This window comes from Anser brachyrhynchus (assembly GCF_964034855.1).
Source record: "Anser brachyrhynchus genome assembly, chromosome: 5".
Classification (NCBI taxonomy): Eukaryota; Metazoa; Chordata; class Aves; order Anseriformes; family Anatidae; genus Anser; species Anser brachyrhynchus.
In genome coordinates this window covers 47,463,156-47,486,913 of record NC_137699.1, presented here as the reverse complement: position 1 = coordinate 47,486,913, position 23,758 = coordinate 47,463,156, and the positions used below count along the sequence as shown (strand labels likewise).

Genomic DNA, 23,758 nt, shown 5'->3' with positions numbered 1-23,758 from the left:
CACTTAGGGCAAGCAACTGTGAATTTTCTTTAACAGCAATAGAGAGAAAGAGGGGAAAAACACAGCAAGTGAACAAGCACTTTCTTATCAACATGTGTTTCAGGTGACATGAAATCTGTACAACTGGAATTTAAGGAAGTCAAAGAAAAGGTGATGGATGGTTTAGATATGGCTGATCTTGATGTGAGAAGGGTAGATTGAATGGTTTCATGAAGACACGCCCAGGTGTATTTTGTGCAGGTCCACAAAATTATGGTGAAATATAACCACTCATATGTGTGGAAATTCTGACACGGTGGCACTTGATAGGGGGGCTTGTTTTGGTTGTTTGCTTTTATTGTCTGCTTGTAGTTCTCAGCACTGAACATATAAAGTTAGCAAGAGTTTCAGCTGTGTTCTACGATATAGCTCTGAAAACAACAGATAGGAAAAAAGAAAAAGTACTTTTCTTAAACCTGAAAAATACTGGGAAGATGTGAAGCAAGCAGTAGGTGGTGGTGCAGTAGAGATAGAGATCTGTCTACAGATATTTTCTCCCCTGTAATTTCTGAATTTAAGAGATTTCGCAGGCTGTATCTTGGAAGAAAATGTAAGTGCACTGTCAAGACAGGGAGAGAATCTGAACAGATTAAAAAAGATGTCAAAGCACAAGTGGGAAAAAAGGTCAAGATTTCATTCTTAATGATATTTTTTTCCACAGGGGAGACACCCTGGGGTGCGTCAGGGATGATCTGTATGAACAGACATGGCATGTCTAAAGAGACCCTTCATTTTAAGCATGCACTCAAAACCAAACTCCTCTCATTAAGTGACTGAACAAAAGGCCATGTTCAGAGGTGGGCTGGATGTAGGTGTTGGGAGCACTAGGAGATAATTGTGTGACCAGCTCTGTACTGCCACCTAATTCATCTACCATTTACCTGCAAGTACAGGTAACGCCAGGCTCCTTCCAGCAAAGCCCTGGTGTCACCTGCTAAGATCTGCATGAGCCACTGCGCGTGAAGTCACATCACAGAGAACAGAAATCCCTCGAGAGGAAGAGAACAGGTCCCCACTGCAGAACATTTGATAGGCTAAACTGCATAGCTTAGAGGAATAAAACCATGCTTTTCTCTTACCCCTCAAAGAAGCTGTCTGGTTAGTCCTCATCATGAAGCAGCTATTCAAGGGCCAGGTAAAGCAAGCTCTTAATGAGTGTCCTCTACTGGCTGCTGGGGACCTGGGCAGTCAGAAAATATGGCATTTTAAGAAAAATAATGCTTTGAGAAAGACAGAGATGGCAAGATTCTTTTTTTTTTTTTTTTTTTTTTTTTCAATGAGAAAATAGAGCTGTTAGCAGCTTTTACCTTGCCTTAACTCACTGCAACCTTCCATGTGTTCTGGTCAAAGTTCATGGAAATTGATACATTTCTTGATTTTTTTTTTTTTTTTTATGGATTGGCATTTTTTTGATGGGAAAAATACAACTAATTTTCTCAGCTCTTGTGGGGTATACTTTGTTTATTTTTTCATATAGTGGAGATTTTATTATGTGTTTTATTGTTATTTAGAAACAATAGCAAAACTTTAAGTGTTTTCCATTGAGACATTCTTTTTAAATCCAAGCTACCACAGACTGGTTCTCTGAAACATTGTACTTGTTCCTTTTTGCCATATTTAGGTTTCAGAAGCAGGCAGCTCAACTCTACCTCTTGCTGATGGCAAGTATTGTCTGCAGGCTTTGCTTTCCTGCTATGCACAGTGACCGATACTGAACCTTTACCTCAATGGTAACTTGACAGACAGCAGTGGAGAAAAAGATTGGTACACTTAAATAAAACATTTGAAAAGAAATATAGCCAACTCTGGATATTTAAGAAGGGGAGGAGACAGCAAAACGTTCCAGATTTATGAGGGGCCACTACGGGTATCGTGTGGTTTTGCATGAGCAGTTATATAATTTAGTGACTCTTGTGATACTCTGCGTTAGATTTGCAATTGAGAGAGAGGAAACTGCAATCAACTGTATTAAATGCAACTATATTTTTATCAGGGGTTTCTGATGACAATATTACTCCAACAGCTTGTGTGTTTCATCAGAACCCAGAGGTAAAAAATATAGCACTCTTTGGGTGTATTTTATTATTTCACGATAATTGGATAGCATGACACCTAATGAAAATTTACATTAGGCAGACACCCAGTGTAAATTTCACTTTTTTCAGTCCTTTTCATCCTCTCTTGGCTGGCTTAGTGTACTTGTACTGATGTTTTGGAAAATATGATTTTTGATGAATTCTTAGGTATTAAAATATCTAGGGAGTTTTGAAGTATTTCCAGCAGGAAAATAATTAATTGATATAATTTTCAGTTCTATAATTATTAAACCATAATTATTAAAAATAATTAAAAAAGAAAAGTTTTCTTAGACTCTGAGTCTACAAACAGCGATGTACTTGCTTAAATTTATACATTTCAGTAGCCTCACTGGAAACCTTCCTAAACCCAAGTACGTGTTTAAGCATTTGCAGAATAAGCTCTCAGTTTGGTTATATTTGACTCATCTTAAATTTGCAAAAATAGGTTCTTGAGCTTTTTCTGAAATTTTAAAAGTCTCTTTGAGTACTAGATGAAATTTCAGGGTTCTCATTTCGGCCGAATAAAGCTTGGCTGTACTTAATGAGACCAGTGTTTTGTTTTCAAAATAATCACTGTAATGGAAAGTGTTAGAGGGTTTTAATGGGATGTGCTTTCTAATAAACAGCAGTAACACTTTGTGATTTTATAGTGCCTTTCATTGTAGGTTCTGAAAGTGCCTCATGAATGTTTTAGTCTCACATCACTCTAATCAGAATGGTATTGTTGTGCTTGTTTTACAGACAGGAGACTAAAATTGAGAGATTATGTGAGCTGTGAAAATGAAAATCATGAATAGAGTCTACAGTGATAATGGTTATTCACAGACATTCACACACACTCTCTCTTCTCCCATACTTTTAGCCACATTTCTTTAGATGTACTTTTATGACTGTCAACTAATAGCTGTCATGAAGATAACTATACCTTTGACTTGGCAAACTATTCCTGGTTAGAAAATCTTTACTTATAATCTCGCTTTCTCATTATTTTAAAAAGGACTTAGTAAACGTGCCAAAGCCAACTCTACTCTTAAATGCTTTTTGATTCAGGCCCTATTTAAGTACTGGAGATGAAATCTGATAGACAAAGGGGTAGATTTTTTTTTGTTTGGATAGAGACCAGCAAAATCCGTGTTCACCTGGGCACTGACACTTGCCAGACTGATTAATGCAAATGCATGCAAAATGCTTTTTTGAATATTCACTTTCTGTAATACAGTAATAAAAACAGAGTTCAGATCGCTTGTCTTTGTTTAAGAGAAAAGCCATTCCTATTGTCTTAAATTGATGTGTTTTATGTTGAAATGCTTATAAATTCTACCTGAATACTTTCATGTCTATTTTCTGACTCTGAAACTGTTGCAAGCCAAAAGCTGAATAGAGAGTTCTGAACAGTGCATATATTTTCCTATTTCACACAAACGTTTCATTACAGTATGAGATTTTATGGAGAAAATGATCTATTCATGTACAAACTTGGTTTTCATTCAAAATAGAATGACCTTGCTTGAGTAAAATAGCATATAATTACACAGAGAATAGATATTGTTTACTTCACAATGATCCTATTCTGAACTTCCACACTGATGAAAGAATAAACAAAAACATCAGAAAATTGGAAAGAAAATGCATTCACAGTGTGTTTTTTTTTTTCTTCCAGTGGAGACTTCAATTAAACAAAGTCTTATAATAATCTTTGGTATGCTTGACCAGTGTTAAAATTAACAGATGGTTATTGTACCAAAAGGGAGTATTTTAAGCAAATAATTCCACTTAAAAATATTTTAAAACCCACATTTTTCAGTTTATACTGTTGGAGGTTATAGTGGCATGTTTGATTAATGAGCTGTTTTATTGGTGATGCAAATAATATGTAATGTCATAAGACCCATATGTTGTAGATTAGAGAGGTATTAAACTTACCTTGGCACAAAGTGGAATATCTAAAATATCCCTCTGGTAAAATATATCATTCTAGAGGAACAAGATATGTTGGCATTGCTTGTATTTACATTTTGACAAATTACACATCATGTTTACTTAGCTTTAGTATCCAATCAAAAACTATTCTTCCTCATACTTTTGCTTTCTCTTTATTTTTCAGGTTCCTCGTGCAAATTCTGTTTGTGGTGGTCAGCAACTGTATCTGATAGCAGACTGCATGTTACCTGACAGTTATAAACAGAGACATGAAGGAAGACAACAGTGTCAACAATCCTGTTATTTATTGCCTTTTATCTGGAATGGTGCAAACAACAACAGAATTAGGAAGGCATGTGCATGCAGGCCTCACCATGTGAAGGATCCTCAGCAAAACTCCAAACCACACAGAGAAAATTCACTTGGCTCCATGTTGCATAGGAAACCTGAATCACAGGTCAGTGTCTGTTTAAAGATTCCCTGAGATTCTGGGACCTTTGGAAAAAGTTTAGTTGGGAAATGATGGCCTGACTTATGAATTTAGCTGGAAACTGCATATAAAAACCTCAACTAAACCCAGAACCATATGAAACTCCGTGATTTAAGTTGAATTTTACTCTGAGGTTTTGAATTCTGTTGACACTGGATAGTAGACTGTAACTCAGAAGGAGCTTTGTGTGCACTATGGTGCAATGAAACTGCCAGGTTTCATGTTTTTCTCTCCAGGTCTCTCCAGATATGGAGCAAAATCTGGCTCTCAGAAGTTTATGTGTATTTGTTGCAGGGTCAGAAATGTCTGCTTCTTCTGGTGATAAAATTGTGATTGAGAACATCTCAGAGGAACACAGCTATCTCCTTTGCAAATTTAATCTTTTTCTGTCAGTAAAGAAAGACTGATCCTTCTTCTTTTGTGTTCCCATGAATTTCTGTTGGCTTTGATAAATTGGGAAAAACTTCCCAAGTGATTGTGACCATCCCAGATGGGATGTCTTCACAGGGACCTTCAACTAAAAATGTAAAATACACCACCACGCGGAAATGTGCTTTTTGTCTGCCAGCCCATTTCTAACATACTTGATCAGACCTATGTTAAAACACCCATCTATCTTTCCTTACTCAGAGCAAAATGTGAACAGATGTGATTTCCTACAGAATGATCAGCAAAAGTTACCTCTGAATGAAGAGGAAATAGACTTAAAATCTCTAATATACCTTATCAGCATTTTTTACACTTGCTTTGTTCTCTGTTACTGTGATCACGAAAAAGAAGCACACTTCAAAAGCTGACAGTTTTGATCCAGTACATACAGTGGTCTTTACTTGCCCCTGAAGACAACTGTACCAAAATTTAGTCTGTGGATTCAGATAAAAATGAGCCCTTTTATAAGGACTGGAGTCACAGCTGATACCATAGAGAAATAAATCATCTCTGCTTTGCCATCTTGGTCAGCAGCATCCCAAGGAGAGAATCCTTTCAGGGTCAGCACATAAAACCATTGCTCTTGTTTCTCTCAGATTCCCTCTGAGGCGCTATACCAGTAGCTTCTCTTCTTGAGATGCAGTGGCAAAAGTTGTCCTGCATTCTAGCTCCACCAGGCAAAGCCACTGTTGAGTGGTATAACCTTAGGCTGAATTCACTTGCTTGAAATTCACTTCTTCCAGGAGTACTGGTTCCACTTCTCTCTTTACAGTACACACTCATCTGGAAATGATCATCTGGCCCCAGTCTTGCAAACACTTATGCATGTTTTGCACTGTACTACAGTAGATTACTTCACAGAAATCAATGGGTTTGTTTGAAAGATTAAGAATGTGTGTAAGTGTTGACAGGATTTGGACCCTAGTCACCACAGGAGGTTTTTAAAATACCAAGGTGGTGGAGGGGGTTATGCAGAGAGAAAGAGTTTTATTAGCTTCTTAGCCATGTTTTCATGCAAATGCACATACATAAATAAATAATAATAAAAAACAAATATACTGAAAATGTGTTTTATGGTAAGTAGACCTTTCTCCCTTGGATGCCTCTCAGCATTTTCCTGAAAGATCAAGCCATCCATTAAATAGAGTATTTGTTTTCTAATCATGGTAACATTGTTAGTTTTTTTTTTTTTTTAAAAAAAGAAGAAAACCCAACAACAACAACAACAAAGCTCCTCGTAACTAATGTAACCTCCACACATTGGAGAATGATCATGTCCAAAGAATAGACATTGACAGATTTGAAATAATTATGTAAATTTACCTAGGGTCCTATTTAAATGCATATTTTTCAGACTTACAATCAAAAGAAAGAAAACACCCTTAACCAATCCTTAGTGATTGCTGAGGAAGCTATACCTACATGCCTGCATTAAACTTAGCACAATATGCTATAAAAACCTCATTAAATATCTAAGATGTCTTTGTATCAGCATTAAATGTGCTTCTACACACATTCTGTAAATTACATGCTTATAAATTACTCATTTATAATAGCTGCAGGCTGACAGCAAGTGTTCGTTTTTTTTTTTTTTTTTATACTTGTCTTTTTTTGATGTGGTTTTGCTTATGTGAACAGCTCATGATCCTGAACTGCCTGTTGATGGGAGGCAAAAAAAGATAAGTATTGCTGGTACACCCCCTTTTTCATGCTTAACGATACAATAATCAAGTATGCCTCAAAATGGGAATTTATAGCAGCAGACACGATCATCTCTCTCCCTAGTACGTTTCTGCAGGAGTTAACATTGAATGGTTATTGATGGGTCAATAAAGCAACATTCAAAAATGCTGTTACAATAGCTCAGAGGGCCAAAAGACATTATATTGCTTGCTTATTCTCTATGAGGAATCATAACATGGATCTAGTTATTTAGAAACGTTAACATCAGGGTTCCCTGACAACAAAATGGACTAACAAACTTGACATATATCTTACTTGAATTTAACTAGTCAAATATATATTTTCCCATACAGGAAGAAGGGGTGGCAGTGTAGATCTCAGAGAGCATGAAAGTTTATGGTTTAATATTTTTGCTACTTTTATTTAGCAACACGGTAGTCAAATAGAAACTGTGGGGTTTACAGTGCTGATTCCTCACATCTCGTATATACTGCCTCATCTGATGTTCATATCTTTGGAGCTCAGCTTGACTCTGTGTACCTGACACCACCACAAAACTGAGAGTCTTAATAATAAAAAAGATCCAATAGCTAACATCAGACTGCTAGGTTCAAAATTGAAAACAAAGATGTAAGGAATAGGGTAATAGGCATATTAATCTTTCCCGTATTAAAAAGATGTCTTCCTGGGTGCTTCACCCTTTACCCAGGTCCTCTCATCTACCTGTAAAAGAATACGTCCATCTGCCAGAGAACCCCGTCTAGTTGCTCTAGTCCTTTGAAACTATGATAGAGACACCATGATACCATCCTACTTTGGGAGTACCTGCCATTGCCACCTCTTCATCATTCCATCTCTCTTTTTATTTAATTGTATTATATGCTAGCTTTTGTAATAAAGCTGGTAATGAGGCTGAAGGAATCCATTTTGCTTGTTCTGTCTCTGTAAGCTGTCAGGAACTGCCTCTGACACATCTCAGCTCTTCCAATGCAACTATACTGCTGAGGCTGTAGGCCCAGTCACTGAAATCATCAAAGAACTGTGACTGCTAGGGACAAAGGGAAGAATTTTCGAAAGGAGAAACTTCTAAACTTTGGTTCGCCACCATATCAATCCAGATTGATCTGCTGCTTCTGCTCACTCTGGCATTTGAATGCAAATGTGATATTTATTTTTCATCAGCGAAGGGTGAAGGGGCAACTCTCTTGCTGGTTCAGTATACATCACAGGCAATTACAACAATCTTAGCACTGGCACAGAAATATATATGTGTAGAATTCAAGACAGAATGCATTGGTGTGTGCATGTGTACACACACAAAGATGCGTAGTCTTCAGAAGATACTTGTAAAGATCATACATAAAGCTGAAGTTCTGGTAACTGAATGGTCTGGTAGTCTGATAGTCTGAGGTAATGAGTGACTGCTACTCACTTCAGTGGGTGCTAGATTAAACTCATGATGCCACATAGCACATGTAATGGGCTGCAATTCAAAAGAATCCGATGTAAGATTGTAAAACCAGATATATTCTGGAGAGAGAGATGATCATGTCTGCTGCTATAAATTTCCAGGTAGAGGTGTATCTGATTATTGTAGTATTAAACATGAAAAGGAGGGGGAGTGTATCAGATTTTTTTTTTCTTTTTTTTTGCCTTCCTTCAACGGGCAATTCAGGATCATCTGCTGCTCTATAACAAATAAAAGAAGGTATTATTTCACAGAGCACTCATCCCATGTGTCATGGCCTATTTATATAATATGATGGAAAGCTTGGTTGGAAGATTAGAAGAACTTGATTAGAAGAACTTTTACACTTAAAGTCCAGAAGAACCCATTATGTCCAGCTAACTGTAACTCCTGGATAACATAGGCAGTAGAATGCCATTCTTTAACACTTGTGTTGGGAACACAAGTTGTGGATGACCTTGATTTAAGTATCCATGTCATAGAGAATCTACCACGTGCCTTAGTCTTATTCCAGTGCTTTGTTAGTTTTGTTGAATGCTCAATTTGTAACAGTAATTTTCCAGATTGCTCATCTTTCTAATCAGAAACTATCATGTGATAGTAAAGATGATAGTAAAGATCACATAGACAATAATGAAGTGTTCAGTAATGAAGTTTTGTAGTGGTTTGAGCTTCTTAAGTCTTTAATTGTGAGGGATGATCCCCTCTGAACTATTTACAGAATTTTCCTAAATAGGAGGAGGCATAGAAAGAGAAAAGAAAGTCTGTATGACACCACATACAAGAGAGAAAAAACAAAGTGAGAAAAGCTCAAGGAGAGAGGGTAGGTGAAGGAAGATGGAATGAATGATGGAAATCTGAGGAGCTTGTATGTGAGGTAGAACAGTGCATTCTTCAAGGACCAAGTCCACCCACCTGTGCATATGAAGGAGGCAGGGAAATCCTTTCAGTTATTTTCTGCGGGTATTTTGTCTGTTTTTATTAAAGATGTTGCAACTCTGTTTCTAGCACCTGAGAATTTATAATCCGTAAATACTATAATCCTAGCAGGAGGCATTTCTTAGAATGACCTTTTGTCCTCACAAATACTATGGGAAAGCATAAATAAAATTCATATTTGAACCTTTTGACTTGGAAACTAGCTTTAAAAAGTTACTTCTATTCACTTGAAAAAATAGAAACATGAAGTGTGACCTATCTCTCATCAGAATTCTTGTGCTGCCTTTTCAATAAGTGAATACACAAAGTGTTCAAAAAGTAAAGATGCAACCAACCAACAAAAGCTCCAAGTTAGCAAAATTGTTTCCAACAGATCAAAAAGTAACCTGCAGTTAGAGTTAGAAATTGCTGGAAATAATGACTTGTTCATTTGACCCAAGTGTCTGTAAATAACGAACTGCAATTTTTGGAAACATGCCCCAATATACATTGGGCCATTTGTGTAAAACCTGAGATGACTTATCTAGTGCTATATTTATCTGAGTTATTCCCCATTTGGGGTCATGTATCTTTAAGCAATGTTTTTTGGACTTTATAAGTACCATATACACAGAGGTTTCTTGAAAGAGCAAGATGGTATTCAGATCCAGGACTGCCCCAGTCAGACCTTTACAGTTTGATGTTTGCACTGTAAAATCCAGATGCTATGGTTTTATAACAGAATTTATATTGGACATTTGCTGCAATGGACTCTCACACCCTCCACTCCCTCTTTTATGTTTATATTGAGAATGACTCTATTTTTGCTTTAAATGTGTCCAGCTATACAGCCTTTAGTTATTGTCTCAATTCTCTCTTTATTGCTGCATTCAATCATTCCTTCTCACAAACATCCCCTCTTTTGAAATCTAATTTTGAATTACTTCTCTTTTCCTCAGTTGTTGGCATTCATTTTCTTGCACAATTTAGTTAATTCTTTCCTAGTCAGTATTCTTATATCTTAATATTTGATGTTTTTCCCCTCTGTTGGTACGCGGTTGTGGAGGGAAAGAGGGCAATGTATTATTTTTTAAGTTGCCTTCTATAAAAGAAATGGATTTTTGTAGCTCCTCCAGTGGGGCTTTTTTGTGTTTCTCAGGTCACTGATGAAGAGAGAGGAGAAAAGTGATTGAAAAACACATTCAGAAGCTGTCTACTCTTTCTAAGAACTGCAGCAACATTACAGAGAGAGTAAGTGATATTCTTGGATGAACAATTTGATCAGAGAATAACAGTAATGTTTTTCACATTGACTCCTGTTCTTTAATTGTATTACATCGGATTAAAAAAAAAGATTTTTGGAAGCAAACCGAGACAATACAAATATGAATGTTTTCATCCTTGTGTCATATTATACTAAAAACAAACCACATGTTTTCTCCAAGAATCAGAATCAAGCATGGACATTTTTTCTTCTGAGTATGGAAATACTTTTGTCACACAGCCCCTCCCATTCTGCTATTAGCTATATTCACTGTAGTCTATGATTAATGAGGCCTTGTGATACCCATTTTAACAAGGAAACAGGCCTGAGTAGGCTGTGAGGCTGTATGTCAGTGAAGGTGAGAACTTGGGAATCTTTGTTCATGGCTTCCTCTAAATATTGACAGCATCTTCCTGACTAGAGCTTGATTTAGGAGGCTTTTTTTTTTTTTCCCACAAAGGTGGCTCAAATGATTAATGTAAGATGGAAATGAATTGCTGAACCTTTACAGTAAGAAATCTAAGATTTTGATTTTTCTTGCCTTATTCCCTGGTTTAGGATTAATATTTTAACCATTTGAATAACTTTGTTGCTTTTTATCAAAAGAATGATTCATTCATTTTGAGATGGATCTGGTGAGTGCATTTCAAAAAAAAAAAAACTGGTAAAAATTAAATAGTATAATGATGATTTACTATGACTGTGCTAAAATACATAGGATTGTCTTTTGTTTGTTTGTTTTTAATGGAAAAAAAAAGGAGTTTTCCAAAAAGTAGGCAGATTTAAATTTCATTCAGAGGTACTGTTGAAGGGACTGGAAGACAAGACTTATAAAGAATGGTTTATAATTGGAATTTTTAATTTGTAAATGGAATTTTTATTTTATAAATGGGAATTTTTAGTCTGGTGTAAAGGAGGCTGAGGGGACACCTCATCATTCACTACCTGAAAGGAGGCTGCAGCTGGTGTTGGAGACCAGCCAGGGTGCTGGTCTCTTCTCAGAGGACAAGTGATAGAACGTGAGGATATGGTTTCAAGTTGTGCCAGGGGAGGTTTAGACTGGATGTCAGGAAGAATTTCTTCACAGAACGGGTGATCAAGCATTGCAACGGGCTGCCCATGGAAGTAGTAGCCACCATCCCTGGAGGTATTTAAGAGATGTGTGGACGTGGCACTAAGGGACATGGATTAGCGATGGGACTCAGTAGGTCAGGTTGATGGTTGGACTTGATGTTTTTTTTTTCAACCTAAATGATTCTACAATTTTTATTAGTAAAGTTCCAAGAATGATTAAATTCTTTAACTGGTGTAAATCAGTTTACAGTACTGAGTTTCCGTTAAGCATATGAAGGTGAACAAGCAGCACTTTCAGGAGTTTCAGAATCATTGTTTAGAAATTTTATTGGGGAACAGACTGGCCTGAAGCTTTGGTGGTGCCACAGAGAACTTTATAAGTTCATAGAATCCTAGAATAATAGAATAACCCTGAGTTGGAAGGAACACACAAGGATCATCAAGTCCAACTCCTGCCTCTATGCAAGACTACCTAAAAATTAACCTATATGTCTGAGGCTGTTGTCTAAATGCAGTATGGCAATCAAATGCCACCTGAGATTTTGAACGTTGAAAGCTACCTATTGGTGCTTGCTTGATAATCCTGATATAGTGAGCTGGGTGATAATAGGTCAGTTCTTAAGAATGAGCATATATTCACACCATGGGATCACCACTGTAATTTGGTATGTGGTCTGGAGACAGAACGTGTGGTTTCTGTAGAAAAGAGGCCAACTTTGAACTCTGCATGTTCTCATCATCTGACCACCTCCAAGTCAAAAAAATACTCAAAAAACTCAGACTTTACAGAGTTGGCAAGCATCTTGTTAAAAGTTTATCTTTTCTCTTAGACTAAACATGGTCAATAAAATATACTCCTTGGAACAATGAGCTACAATCACCTTTACTGCACAAGATGTTGATAAAACGAATTAAAGAAGGGAATGCTGCTGTTGAAAGGAAGTAGGGTTTATGATTGCTTGCCCTGTAAGAATATAATAACATAATATATTGGGGGCTGGGACATGTATTGAAGGTGTGGGGATTATCACTATCTGTTTACCATCTTGTTATTCACTAGGATCTCCCTAGGTGTCTGTTACTGTTCCCTGATAGTGATAGAATATAGAGTTCAGTGAAGTTTTGATCTGGCTCGGTATAGCCACCGTTATGTTCCCAGAATAAACTTATTGAATTGTGTTTGCTGTGGTAAAGCAAAATATTTGAGTTTGCCTTTTAATTCTTTCTACTCATTGTGCCTGTAAAGTATTCTCAGTAAAGAGCCTGTGAGTAGTGAACATGGGGGTCAGTTATGCATTTAAAGGAGATGCTCAAATTAGGTATTTCATCTCTCTATTTTATGAGCGGAATCTTAGGGGAGTATCTGAAGCATCCCTAATTGCCCTGTATGTAGCCTGTATGAAGGCTAGGTACTAATTCAGATGTTTAAATTAGATACAAAAAACCATGGAATATGACTGTCTTTCTAGTAAAGGCATTTATTGACCATATTGTTTTAATTGTGTTGACAGTACTAAGGCATTGCCTTGCTTTGAGTACTCCACAAGCAAAACAAAATTAAAGCAGGGTAACTAACTTCTGGAAACTCTGGATTAAGCAACACAGGATAGCCTGGGCACAACACAGTTTCATCAGAGCCTGTGTCTTTAGTTCAGGATGTGGACTTGATGGTGTCAAGCCCCTGGATCAACAGCTGATCCACCTGCAGGAGTTCTGAGGTCTGTGAGCAGGGCACAAACCATTCTGTATTTTGGATTCTCTAATCTGTTGCTGAGAATTAAGCAGCTGTTCCTAGACTTGTAGTTATTTGGATATGTAAAATACCTAGCTCATGCCTGCCTTAAGGAGAAAATGTTTTCTTAAGGAGATTTAGGATTGGTTTATATCTTAGACTTCCTTAATTTAATTGCCTGCTTAGTAGCTGTCTGAGTATATGCACATTCCAGTTTGTGTTAACAGATATTTTTGTGGTCTAGCCTTCATATTTCATGCATATTAGCAATTCATAAATGTTAGGAAATTCTCCAGACTATTCCTTTCCTTGAATACAAACCCATGAAAAATGCTTCTCAAAATAAATTCTTAGTGGCAAAGTAGTTCAAAAAGCAAAGCATTGTATGCTGTATGTCTTAGAACTAAAACTTTTTTTTTTTTTTCTGTTTCCCTCTTCCTTCTTCTCTCACCCTCCTACTCCATTTAAAGGCAATGTAATATCACCACAAAGGAAACTTTCTCTTTTCTGCACCATAAATCATTCATTTCCCCCTACAACACCAAACCCCTCCCATTTGGGAGGCCTTCCACATTTGCCATTTGTGTTATAATCTCCACTGTATTTCTGCCTGCCACGTTGATTTATCCTTTGCTAACAAATCAGTCTGTATGGCAAAGCTGCTGCTTTCCAATTCACACTTTGATGAAATGGTTGGTTCTCTGTAAAACATAGCTAGGATGTGAGCACAACGGAAGATGAAGTTAAGAGGAAAGAAGGATTTTTAAATAAAAATTAAATGTGCATAATTGAAAAAAATCTAGTCTCACACATACCTCCCAGTGCTGATGAGGTGTTGCTTTGGGGGTTATAAGTAGGTTAGACTGATAGAGAATCTTCACTTTAACAGTTCCTCTCCTTCCCATTCCAAATCATGGAACCTCTTGTATAAAGTGTCAAGCAGATGGCTTAGTGGTGGAAAAAACATACAGAAAAGTTCATATGCACTAGAGTCTTATCTATATTTACTTCCATCTCTATAGGTAAGGAATGAGTTTTAAAGCAGAGGGCAGAAAGTCTGAAGAGCTGGCATTAATTCCAAACTTTTCCCAATCATTCAGTGTGACCAGGTACAAAGAAAGCATCAGGCCTCTTTGCACCTGAGGTCTGTTTCTGTAGGATGGAGTAGATAATGCTACCTGGCAAAAGTGGTGTGGGGCTGCAGAAAGAAATAAATCAGAATCAATTTTAGAACTTCACAAATGAATGTAAAGCACAGTGGTAGCTGCAAGATTCATTGAATTGAAGAAATGGGTTGATTTGAGATTAATAAATATGAGCAACTGCTAAGTTCATTGATTTATGCTTTTAAATTTCTGCTGCTCTGGGGCTCTTCCTCAGTAGGACAACTACCATTGAATTAATCTTTTGATCAACTGACTGTTACAAAATTGAATGGAATTAAAGCTAAAAAAGGACATGGCGACTCAGATGTGATCCGGTGTTGTAAAACTAGAGAACAGACTCTGTAACTATTTCCATTTGCTCCTCTGATGGACATTGCCACTATAAAGGCAAATTGTCTGATCCCCTTCCGAATTAGGTTTCAAACTGCTTCAATTTTCACCTGGTGTATTAAAGGCTGCATGTCTGGCTAAGCGAGTGGGTACCTAATTGTTGCTTGCTGTTATTCAGCAAGCTGTTCTTCAACTACAAATTAGATTACAGAGCCTCCACCCTGAAATTATCTAAGCTGGTGAATATCTAATATCATTATACCCCACAAGGAGGAGAGAGTACAGGGACTAAGGTCATAATCCTGATCCTCTTTAATTCAGCTCCTCAAGATGAAGTGCTGGTGGAACATGGCCAGAAGCCAAGTTAAGTTCCTGCCTCTGTTAGAGGTTATTTGATTCTTCATTTTATGATAGCTAAATCCTTCAGTGGATCTAGTCCTATGTCTACATAACTTCAACATGCCTGGGATTCCATCAGCTGACAGAATATTCATCCTGGGTTTGGAAGTCTAGCATCCCAATTTGTTACACAGGGAAAGCAAAGTACCTGTGAATGGGACTCACAAATCACACAGGAATATGAGTAAATGTTGGTTAGTATGGTTTAAGAGAGAGTTCCTGCCTTATAAAGAAAAGTTGCTGGAAGCTGGAAAGTATTTATTAAAATCTAGGGTAGTTTAATTCAAAATTCAAAAGAGACCAAATGAGATACATTCTTTCCATTTGTCACCTTAATCTTTGGATTCTAGAACCTTTATTTCCCTTTCCTTTATTCCAATGAATAATTGAGTATATAGTGGTTTAGGAAAGATTGAGAGAGGCTGACCTGGCATACGAGATATGAATCAATGTTACCTTATTTCCTAAGGAATGTAGAACCATTTTTTTTCAGATCTTCCCCATTAACGTCTTAATTTCTCAATACAATTCTGAGAGAATTAGATTAATCACACATGACACTCTGCCAATTTTAATTGGAAACAATGACTGCCTGTGAATAATAATTTTTTTTGTGTTTGCAGCTCCAGATGTTTGTAGAATAATCCACCATTTCCTTTGCCTACATTTAAAGCCAGGCTTACAAGAGATTTAATTTCAACTCTTTGACTCAAATTGGGCAGAATTTGGGATTTGGAAACCATGTCTTCAGCTGCCTTGAGTTGTGGGTCTTTGTATTCCTACATACTGAATCCATTCCTCAAACAGTTTAGTCTCTGGCTATTCTGGACAAGACAATGTTAAGGTAAAATAGACAATTAACCTCTGGGCTGGGAGCCCCAGGCAGTATCAGGACTAGAGTGACACTCAAAGGTCAGTGGACTGTAAGGATCCCCATGGCTGGATTTCATTTATTCCCTAATGTTGGGTGTGGATGCCAATAGCAGGCAGTTGCTGAAGTCTCTTGGTGACACGGGGCCAGGGACTCTATGAAAAAATAATATCCTTTCACTCCATTTTAGGGTTATAGTGAGATTTTTGGAGGCAAGAAACAACAGGGAGCTGTAAACAGTAATAATGCTAATAATTCTGCCTTCAGTTGTGACCAGCCTGTCTCTGCTCAGTCTTGCTTGCTACATGCTAATGTCCACAGAAGCTATGGCTACAGTAATACAGGTGTTGGGAAGGCTGGGTTCAAGGAGATCCTGGATACAAGTGCAGCATGCAGTTCAGTCTTAGAAACTTAAAGGCCTTTCCTGCAAAAAACAATGCAAAGAGCATCAAGCATGTTCTTGTAAGTTACAAATCTTTTGGCACAGGCTCTTTATTTTGGTCATTACACAACTTCCTGCAGGGCCCTTCCTCTACCAATGTTTCCCTTCAGAACATTCTACTTTTTTTTTTTTTTTTTTTCTCTCTACATCCCTTCCCGAAGCTATGCTCCACCTCCATTCACTAACAGGAATAAAAACAACTCAGGGACAAGCATATTGGTTGCCAGAGCTCTATAGTTTTTTATCTCTTTCTCTTATCCTTGACTTGTCTGTTCTGTGAGGGCTACTTTTTAAGCAAAAGGTATCTGTTATTCAGTACTTGCAAAGTATGCAGCATAAGGGAAGGTTAATTTGTAAGTAGCTTTATATAAAGGAAGTAATTTCATAATTTTGCTATAATTCAGTGCATGTACCAGGATGTGTGTGCAGAAGCACATGCATCCACCCACTACTTTGAAAACAAATTCTTGTTTTATGTCCCAAACTATTCTGGAACAATATTAGTCCTGGTTCTTCAATACCACCATATGAAATATAAAACACATTATCAAAAGCGTACTTTGCCTATTGATGCATTCTTGGGCAGAATGGGACCTTCAGCCTCTCCTTTTCCACACTTTGAGATATGCGGATGAAAAAAGCAGTTATGTGTGAACGGTTACTATTGACGGGTAACTGAATGTATTATCTTCTGATTTGAAATTTTTCCTTCACCTTTATAACTGAAAGCACTGTACACCAAACAAGAAAAATACACACCAAGAGTTTGAAGCAATAGAGTATATGCATTCCAAACAATCATTAGATCATTATTTCTACCTGCAAGCCTGTCATCTCTATATCCTGTCATATTAATGAAGTCCCAGAATGCTGGTTGGCACTGACAGACCAATGCATTGCATGTTTTATAAAATATGTATGCCTCTTTCTCTTAATTCTACAGAGATGCAAATTCATACAACTCCCTATCAATAACCTGTTTCTTAATCATAAGCTAACATTCATTCAAATTAAAGCCCTGTAACTCTTTTTCACTAAGATAAAGAAAGGATCTTACAGCTTCTTACAGTTTGATTTATTGTAATATGACAATATTGGGAACATTAAATGTTAATGCCAGTGCTGTCACTTTAATCATAAGCTAAGCATAATTCTTACGCTGAAGAGCTCAGAAATTACTTCATTTTTAAAAGGAAATTTATTGTGCTATATAGGCAGGTATATAATTCCTTCTGTTAGAGAACTCATGGAATATCTGCCTTCAAAATAGGCTGAACTTGTAATTTGTATTTGCTCTGTCACTGTTTTGCTATATAATCTCATTTACCTATTCTTTCTCTTTTAAGCTGTAGGGAACTGAATGTATCTTTATTGTTTTATTAAGTCATAGAATTTTAGAATCGCTTAGGTTGGAAAAGACCTCTCAGGTCACCAAGTCCAGCCATTAACCTAGCACTGCCAAGTCTACCACTAAACCATGTCCCTAAGCACCACATCTACACATCTTTTGAATACCTCCAGGGATGGTGACTCAGCCACTTCCCTGGGCAGCCTGTTCTAATGCTTCACAACCCCTTTAGTGAAGAAATTTTTCCTAGTATCCAAACTAAACCTCTCCTAGTGCAACTTGAGGCCATTTCCTCTTGTCCTATCGCTTGTTGCTTGGGAGCAGAGACTGACCCCCACTCCAGTACAACCTCCTTTCAGGTAGTTGCATAAGGCCCTGAGCCTTCAGGCTAAATAAACCCAGCCTTCTCTCCAGGCTAAATAAACCCAGTTCCCTCAACTGCTCCTCACAAGACTTGTTCTTTAGACCCTTCACCAGCTTCATAGCCCTTCTCTGGACACGGTCTAGCACCTCAATTTCCTTCTTGTAGTGAGGGCCCCAAAACTGAACACTGTATTTGAGGTGTGGCCTCACCAGAGCTGAGTACAGAGGGATAATCACTTCCTTAGTCCTGCTGGCCACACTTAATTTCTGATACCAGCCAGGATGCCATTGGCCTTCTTGGCCACCTGAGCACACTGCTGGCTCATATTCAGTAGTAATAGATTCACTGTTATTCACTAATAATTCACAGAATAAAATAAAAAAATCAATCAGCTCTTCAAAGGAAAAAATATTTTTCTCATTAGAATAATCAAAGCTGTTTCCTTTCTTCTGTTAATGTCCCTATATGCTGCCCATGACCTATATATCCATTACTAACACTATTATTTGTAGATGGTAGCAATTTCTGGACTTCAAAAGAGATCCTGTGTTTTCATGCTGCTAGATTGGTAGAAACGCATTCTTTCACAAAGATCTAGATATCTCACTGACAAGATCATCAAAGATGTCAGGAAGCAATGTTATTATTATCTTTTAAGAGATGAGGAATACAGATATCATTTTACTGTGTTGTTCATCAAGGTCTCTGTTGGGACTTTTGTCCGTTGTATAAAACGTATTATATTGGCAAGGTAGCTACCAGTCCAGGTAACTTTGCTAAAATTCACCCTGTAGAGCCTAATTATGTATGAGTATTGGTGATCTATTAGGATCTAATATTTTAAGATAGAACATGCTTTCATTGGGAAGCAGACAAAATAATTCTCTCACTTTTTTAGTCACTTCTGGGGACTAAGTTGTGGTACAATCTAGGAAGGCTGAAAGCTCACTTCTTTGTAATCACCTCCCTAGGGCTCCATCAGTGGCCCAATCTATGTTTATTTAGAAAAAATTATCAAAACAACTTAATAAAGAATTAGACCTACAGCTGCCCAGTTAAAAACTGTAAGAAGCTGCTGAGAATTTTTTTATGGTGGAGGATAAACCTGAGGAAGAGACTGGTTCAGTGGAAAAATATCTTAAAGAAGAAAAGGTCATTCTTTGTGATGGATGTGGAAAGAAGAATAAGACAAATTTACAACGAAAGAAACAAATGGGTTTGCCAGAACAAGGAAAGATCTGGACGAGCAACTGTGATGCAACAGATCAGTTCCTGTACAGAGAACAATCTTAGATAAATCTTTCTTCAGTCTTAAACAGACTCCACTACAAATATTCACACCTGACTTTTAAGCCTGTCTGCTTGAAGTTTCTAATGGTTGAGGTACCAGCTGGATCCCATTTTCATTCCAGCTAATAGCTGGGACATGGAACAACTTCAGGCAGATCTCAAAAGTTAGCAAAATAAAAATAACCTTATATGTGCTTCTGTTATAAGAACCACAGAGTTGTTTTCTTAGGAAGTAACAAAAGCAAATCCTGTTTACCAGATGGGAGATACTGAGGGGGAGTTTATAACTAGCAGATACAGAATAGCCATTTAACAGCTGCAAAAAAATTGGAATTCAAGCAGTTATTTTTCCATATTTAAAGGGTCAAAGATCAGAAATTTATAAGAAGACACGGTATCTGCTTTGCACATATTACTAATGCTGCTGAACAAATAAATTCTGTATGCTTCTGTGTGCATATTGTTCAAAACTCATTGCAGTTAAGTTTCAAATCTTATAAAAGAGACTTACTTTCAGAGCCAAATGTTAAACTTCTTTTCTAATTCTCCACAATTTTCTTTAATTGTAGGTAGATAAGGTGTTAAAAAGCAGCAAATTCCTTTAGAACCCTCTGGGCTGAGGAACTGAGCAACACAAGACAAAAGGCAGATCACTTTTTCATTTAATAAATGAAAATTAAACAGTAAAGCAGTTATACTTTTCCAGTCATAAATATTACAATACACATTATATAATATTTTTTCTTTTCCAAATACCTAATCTTATGTTTCCTCAGGAGGAAACATATCCTCCTGCCTGCCTTGACAAACTCATAAATTCTAGGTGAACTGTTATTTAGAAACATGTCAGGATTGTAATTAAAAAGAATTGATACTTAGTACTTGTCTATTTTCTTTCGCATTGATGGATGGAGGAAGGGACAGGAAAACACATATCTACATCCGTGTAAACAGAAATAAAGGCAATAATACTTGGATTGCATCTAGTGATACCATTAGTAAACTCCAATATGCTTTGCAGTTAAGATATTATTCTCCAGATGTACAAAGGAGCTGGGTAAAAATGTTAAGTCTCAACAGCTCCTCAGATCTCTCTGTACTGGTGATAACTGTGTCACTTCCATGACACTTCTTGTTATAGGAGCTTGTTTACAGATACTCATTAGCAGTTCAACCAGTTAGGTTGAAGTGCTTGCCTAAGGCATCTTTTCTCCCTCCCTTCCTTCCAATTTTATTGTTACTCAAAACAAGCTAAAGGAAAACAGACAGTTTTGCTTTTGCTAAAAGTTCCTGTTGCTGTTTAGCTGAGAAACTCTGACAACTTTATCCTTGAGAACACTTGCAGCTACAGTAGAAGTTGATGAGAAGTGTGTTGTGATTTAAAAATTTGAACTATAGTATAATTTACACTATAAAACAAAATAGGAAGGTGAAGTTCCTTCAGAACGAAAAACTTTAAATGATTGATTCTGAAAATATTGCATGTCAACTTCCTCCACTTTTCTTGTTTTTATTTTTTCTCCACTTTTCCTTTTTTTTAAAAAAAAAATATCTGGCAAGTATGTTGTTTGTGAATTATTTCTATTTCGGAGGAACTGCACATTCTGAGTAGATAAACTTCAGTGAAGTTTATGGGAGTACAGTGTATTGCCTAGCAGCCTCCACCACCATGCTGTTTGCACACATCTGAATTTTATTTCATGCTTTCCTAGAGTTAACATCATTCATGCTCCTCATCTCTAGGATCCGTGAAGATTCTCTTCACTATGCAGTCTATGAAAGGATCTGTGTGATTTCCTTTTTCTTTACTCTCTTCTTTCCTCCCCTTCCCTTTTTTCCCCTTCACTCCCTTCCTCTCCCCTCCCATTCTCTCCTTTCCATCAGTTTACTTTGCAGGACTGTGTTAGCAAACAGGCACATAGCTAAATAGGCAGATATTAGGAGACAAGAAATGTAAAGGGTAATCTCCTGTGTGAGAGTAGATGAGGTGTGTAATGACATGCTGGGACACATTGATGGTGGTATCCAGGTAACCTTGATCAGCAGCAGCTCGGTTAGTTCACCTCCTCGTGTCCTAAGGTGAATGGTCTTCATTTTGAAAGATGACCAGGAACTATTAACGTCTACTTATCAAGACTTCTTCGTTCGCTCTGTAGTTAATTGCTTGTGTAATGCTTTCTGCTAAGTCACTGAAAGATGAGATTCTGGCCTATGCTTCAGTGAAGAGTTAAATGGGGAATAGGAGAAAGAGGGATTTCATAATACGGTCTGTAGAATCTCCACGCACCATTACATTGCTTACCAAGCACAGGACATATGGGATATATTTCTGCTATGAGAGGCAGCCCTGATAGCCTCATATGCTTTTTCTCACTGTGGAGTGAAGTCATGCTACCCTATTCCTACTGCTGTATTTATATTGAACCAAACTTATGTCTATCATCTTTGAATTTATGCCTAGCCAGGAAAAAAGGCCATTTATCAAGCTGCTAGCACTTTCCATATCAGAGTGACCATGAACCCTTTGAGGCAATTACTATGTAATAATCTTTAAGTACTACCATAATAAATAAAGAGTAAGTGCACAAATCTTCACTGGTAAAGTACTAAATACTAACAACCTAATAAGAAATTGAGCAGAGCTAGCTCCTTTTTTTTGACAAGGTTTTCCAACAGGACAGCCATGAGGAAGACACATTAAGTGATGGCTCTTCCCTTCCACTTCCATATGTTTCCTCTGGCACCCTGAGAGCACATGACCACCCTTACCTCAACTTGCATCTCGCAGGTAACCTTCAAGTGAGATCTGGGTCCTCTGTCAAAGCTGGGTCCTTGGCTTTGCTTTGCTATGTTTTTCAGTAAAACTTCTGCTTCACAAAGTAAACTCAGTGTGTAGAATAAAATTGTTCTGCAATTTTGAATTCAATTTAGCCTTTCCAGATCTGAAGAAAGTTTGATGAGTTAGAAAACAGCTGAGCTGCCTTCCCATGTGTTGAAAGTTATTACACAGGCAAGTCACAAATCCTTTTGTTCTTTTTCACAAACACATATTAGATGAGTTTGCAAAACTAATGGCACAGTCGTGCAATGGTTGACACATTTCTCATATCTCATGAGCTAGAAGTCAGCCAGCTAGCTTTTGAAGCTTTCAAAACCATCCATCATGTTGAATATTGATCTTTGTGCATTGTAAGGAGGTTTCCAGCATGGAAATGGAGCATAAAACATTATTTCAATTATTTGCCCAAAGCTACACCAACCTTTTGGCTTGTTGTTAAGTTTTAGGGGTTGATATATTGGTAATTCAATTATGATGAATTACCAAGCATTTTCATTTCCAGTTCATTCCAGTTTTACCAGTGCTTGAGGATAAAAAAGAGAGTGAAGACTAAATATGAGATACTTCTCAGTTCTTTTACAGGCTGCAGACAAAACAACACTGCTGTCTACATTGCATTCCTCTAGCAATGAAGTAGTGTTGTACTACATTTCTCATGTGTCTCATGTTCTTTTGCTGGTAGCTAAAGGACCTTTTACATCTTACATATTTGTACTGACACTGGCTATGAACTATCTTATTATTTAGAAGTTCTGAGTTGCTGTTATCATTCTGGCAGAAATCAGAGAGTCTTCAGTGAGGCAATTCTTTGCAGTACTGCCTGCATATATTAAAGTCTTCATGAGGATCTGGATGGGAACTAGAACTATGCTAAAGGGGAAACTTCACAATCAACTGGAAGCACAAGGAGTCACTGCCTTCCTCTGTCCATTCATTCTTGCCCTTGGAACAGCTCACAGTGCTAGTTTGGCAGAAGTGTTTGTATTAGCTGCTGTGCGGTGGGCTGACTTGTGGAAGGAGGAAGGTGGCAGAGGGCCAAAAACAAATGGCTGGGAAGCTGGTGGTATCAGTTATCTGAGGTTGTTCAAGCAGTTTCTCTGTTGAATTTTCAGTCACAGTCTCAGAGTTCAGATTTTGGGGGGATCAGGTTTCAGGTTTTGTTCAAAGCACTATCGGATACATCTGGGTCAGAGTCTGGAAACAGTCCCTGTCTGGTTTTGGTTTGGCTTGGCTGTAGCTGAAACCACAGGAGCTGGTTCAAAGAACCAACAAATTGGAAAGGAGTCAGACTGAGGTTCACATGCTGATTTATCTTTAAGCGATGTTATCTTTAATATGGGCTTAGTTTATCTGTTGGATTTTGCATGTACGCCACTGCCTACTAGATTTTGCAGAAGGTAGAATTAAAACAGAAAATGTTCTTCTGCTGCTTACAAGATGCAAAAAAACATTCCAAAACCACATCGGTTGCACTTGTAATGCTGTAGAAAAGCCCATCTGTGCTGCAGCATCCACAAGATAGCTTACTGTCACTCTGTATAAACTCAGCTATTTACTTACAAGAATGCAATTCAGGCTATTCATTTGGTAAATACCACAGATTTCCATTGGATA

General features: G+C 37.4%; 1 protein-coding gene across 18 annotated transcripts in view; it reads left to right on the top strand.

Annotated features, from left to right (window-relative positions):
- LOC308196010 (uncharacterized protein) overlaps positions 1-23,758 on the top strand; it is a 380,840-nt gene that overhangs the window by 40,560 nt on the left and 316,522 nt on the right. For 16 of the 18 annotated variants that reach the window (XR_013952022.1, XR_013952023.1, XM_080594392.1 and 13 more), the window contains one exon: positions 4,222-4,494. Coding sequence is in view for 15 of the 18 variants with exons in the window: in XM_080594392.1 (XP_080450518.1) it covers positions 4,279-4,494 (216 nt within the window). In the remaining 3 variants the exon portion in view is untranslated. Of the gene's footprint in view, positions 1-4,221; positions 4,495-10,184; positions 10,277-21,981; positions 22,094-23,758 lie in introns of all 18 variants that reach the window. The other 2 variants (XM_080594382.1, XR_013952024.1) reach the window with 2 other exon arrangements.